This window comes from Nematolebias whitei, chromosome 19 (genome assembly GCF_014905685.2).
Source record: "Nematolebias whitei isolate Nwh7 chromosome 19, NemWhi1, whole genome shotgun sequence".
Lineage (NCBI taxonomy): Eukaryota > Metazoa > Chordata > Actinopteri > Cyprinodontiformes > Rivulidae > Nematolebias > Nematolebias whitei.
In genome coordinates, this window is record NC_056516.1 from 39,478,482 (window position 1) to 39,480,956 (window position 2,475).

General features: G+C 50.7%; 1 protein-coding gene across 1 annotated transcript in view; it reads right to left on the reverse strand.

Moving 5' to 3' along the window:
• Positions 1 to 2,475, reverse strand: part of LOC119425631 (plectin) — a gene marked incomplete in the record, with an annotated part of 54,639 nt that overhangs the window by 28,057 nt on the left and 24,107 nt on the right. Inside the window, 2 exon segments of the mRNA XM_037693165.1 lie at positions 998 to 1,104; positions 1,418 to 1,533. Coding sequence (XP_037549093.1) covers positions 998 to 1,104; positions 1,418 to 1,533 — 223 coding nt within the window.

A 2,475-nucleotide genomic window follows, 5' to 3' on the forward strand; every position in this document is an offset into this window, starting at 1 on the left:
TGTGTTCTCATCACTGTGTGTTGTCATCACTGTGTTTTCTCATCACTGTGTGTTCTCATCACTGTGTGTCCTCATCACTGTGTTTTCTCATCACTTTGTGTTGTCATCAGTGCGTGTTGTCATCCCTGTGTGTTCTCATCACTGTGTGTTCTCATCACTGTGTTTTCTCATCACTGTGTTTTCTCATCACTTTGCGTTGTCATCAGTGCGTGTTGTCATCACTGTGTGTTCTCATCACTGTGTGTTGTCATCACTGTGTTTTCTCATCACTGTGTGTTCTCATCACTGTGTGTTCTCATCATTGTGTGTCCTCATCACTGTGTGTTCTCATACAACGGTGTAATGAGTCTCTGCATTTAACACATCACACCTGAGACACACCAGGTGGTGCAGTGGGTAACTGTGTAAATGCCCGGGGAGCAGTTAGGGATTGAGTGTCCTGCTCAGAGACACCATGACATGTGGGAACGGCTGGGGATCAAACCTGAGACTTTCACGTCCCGAGTCGGCTGCCCTGCCTCTGCCCCATCTCGAATGACAATAAGGAAAGCTTGACCTTGAAGGCTACAGATACAGGAGAGGAAACCAGACCTCCCTCTTCTCGGAGACCATCTCCAGGTCCTCCTGGGGGCCCCCCAGAGTGTTCCCAAACCAGAGTGGATCTATAATCCCTCCAGAGTTCTGGATTTATTCTGGGGTCTCCTTCCAGGGGGACTTGTCCTGAAAACCTCCTACAGGAGGCGTCCTGATCAGATGAACCTCCTCAGCTGACTCCTTTAGATCCAGAGGAGCAGCAGCTCTGCTCCTCCTCCTCCTCTAAGGCTGAGCCTAAACTTCAACCACCAATGAATATGTTTGAGTGTGTGACGCTGCGGGTCTCAAGTCCTGGTTTTGGTCTTTGATGGATTTAATGAACTTTTTTACATCATGTCTTTCAAATACACTTCATCCTCTTCATCATGTCCCCTCCCACACCGAGTCTTGGTTCTGGACTCACGTTGGTTCTGATCCCGTCTTGGACGTCTGGTACCCGGGGCATGGCGTCATACAGCGACGAGACGTACGTGATGATGGACTTCTCATCAGGATGAGGAACGTCCACGTCTGCACACATGGAGGTAGAAACACAGTCAGACAGTCAGTCAGACAGACAGACAGACAGACAGTCAGACAGACAGACAGACAGACAGACAGTCAGTCAGACAGTCAGACAGACAGAGAGACAGTTAGACAGACAGACAGGCAGGCAGACAGTCAGGCAGTTAGACAGACAGACAGACAGACAGAGAGGATCATCGACTTAAAGAAAGGAGAAAAGAAAAAATATTTTCTGGTTTACTTCGGCTCGTTCAGACAAACGTCAGAACCGGCGCTGCGTTCAGACGTTTGTCTGCTCAGAGGTTCTGGTTCTGCTCACCCTCGGGGTCCAGCAGTCTGGTGACGCCCAGTTCTCGTTCTGCGATGCTGAAGGCCTGCTCCAGGTTCTCCTGGTTGGTCTGACGGTAGACTTGATCCATGTCGATCCCGGTGGGCCTGCAGGCAGAACAGAACCGTTACCTTTGGATCTCTAAAGAGCTTCAGAACCGCAGAGCTCATCATCAGGCTCGACCCAATGATGAAGTGAAGGCCGGGTCGAAAACAATCCGCAACCTGAATCTGGGTCAGAAGGTGCAGCCGGGTCAGAACCTGACCATAAAAACCCTCCTAAGGCTCAGAACATCACAGCAGGTTCTGACAGTAGAACCTTCCTGAAACATCTGAACGGGTCAGAACTCTGTCTGCAGGACAGCCTGTCCCTGCTCAGCTGGACCACGGGAGGTTCTGGTCCAGACTCCCCTCGCTCTGGGAGTCCCAACCAGAGTCCAAGGAGTCCTCACGCACCCGGTCCTGTGGGTTGCTGACAGAACCGGTCCTCTGGGTCGCTGACAGAACCGGCAGTGCTGCGGTTCAGGCAGAACCTCCTCCTCAGCCAGAACATCGTAGGACCAGACAGTTTCCAGAACTTTATTTAAAAATAAATTGAAACTTTTCGGTCCAGTCAGAACTCTGGCTCGGTTCCCCTCCTCCTCCGTCCAAACCGGGTCTGACTCAGTTCTGTTAGCGACCCGGGGTTCTGCCGGGACCTGCTGAGCCTCGGCTGAGTTCACCTTCAGGGCACGTTTCTGAAGAAAAGAGCAAGATCCGCCTAAACGGTCAGAACCTCACACGTCCACTCAGAACAGATCCAGCTGGACCCGGATCACTGCTGCTCCAGGTTCTGCAGGAACCCTCAAAGATCTCTGATGTAAAGTGTTTCAGTCCCTCCTGCAGGTTTAGAACTCAAACAGAACCAGCAGCTGTTGAGTTGGGTTCATCAGAACCTCAGATGAGTTTTTATTTAGGAATATTTTTACGTTTGTCACGTTGAAAAACAGAACTCACAGATTACGGTTCTGGTTCTGTTAGCAGCCCTGAAGGTTCTGGTTCTGTTAGCAG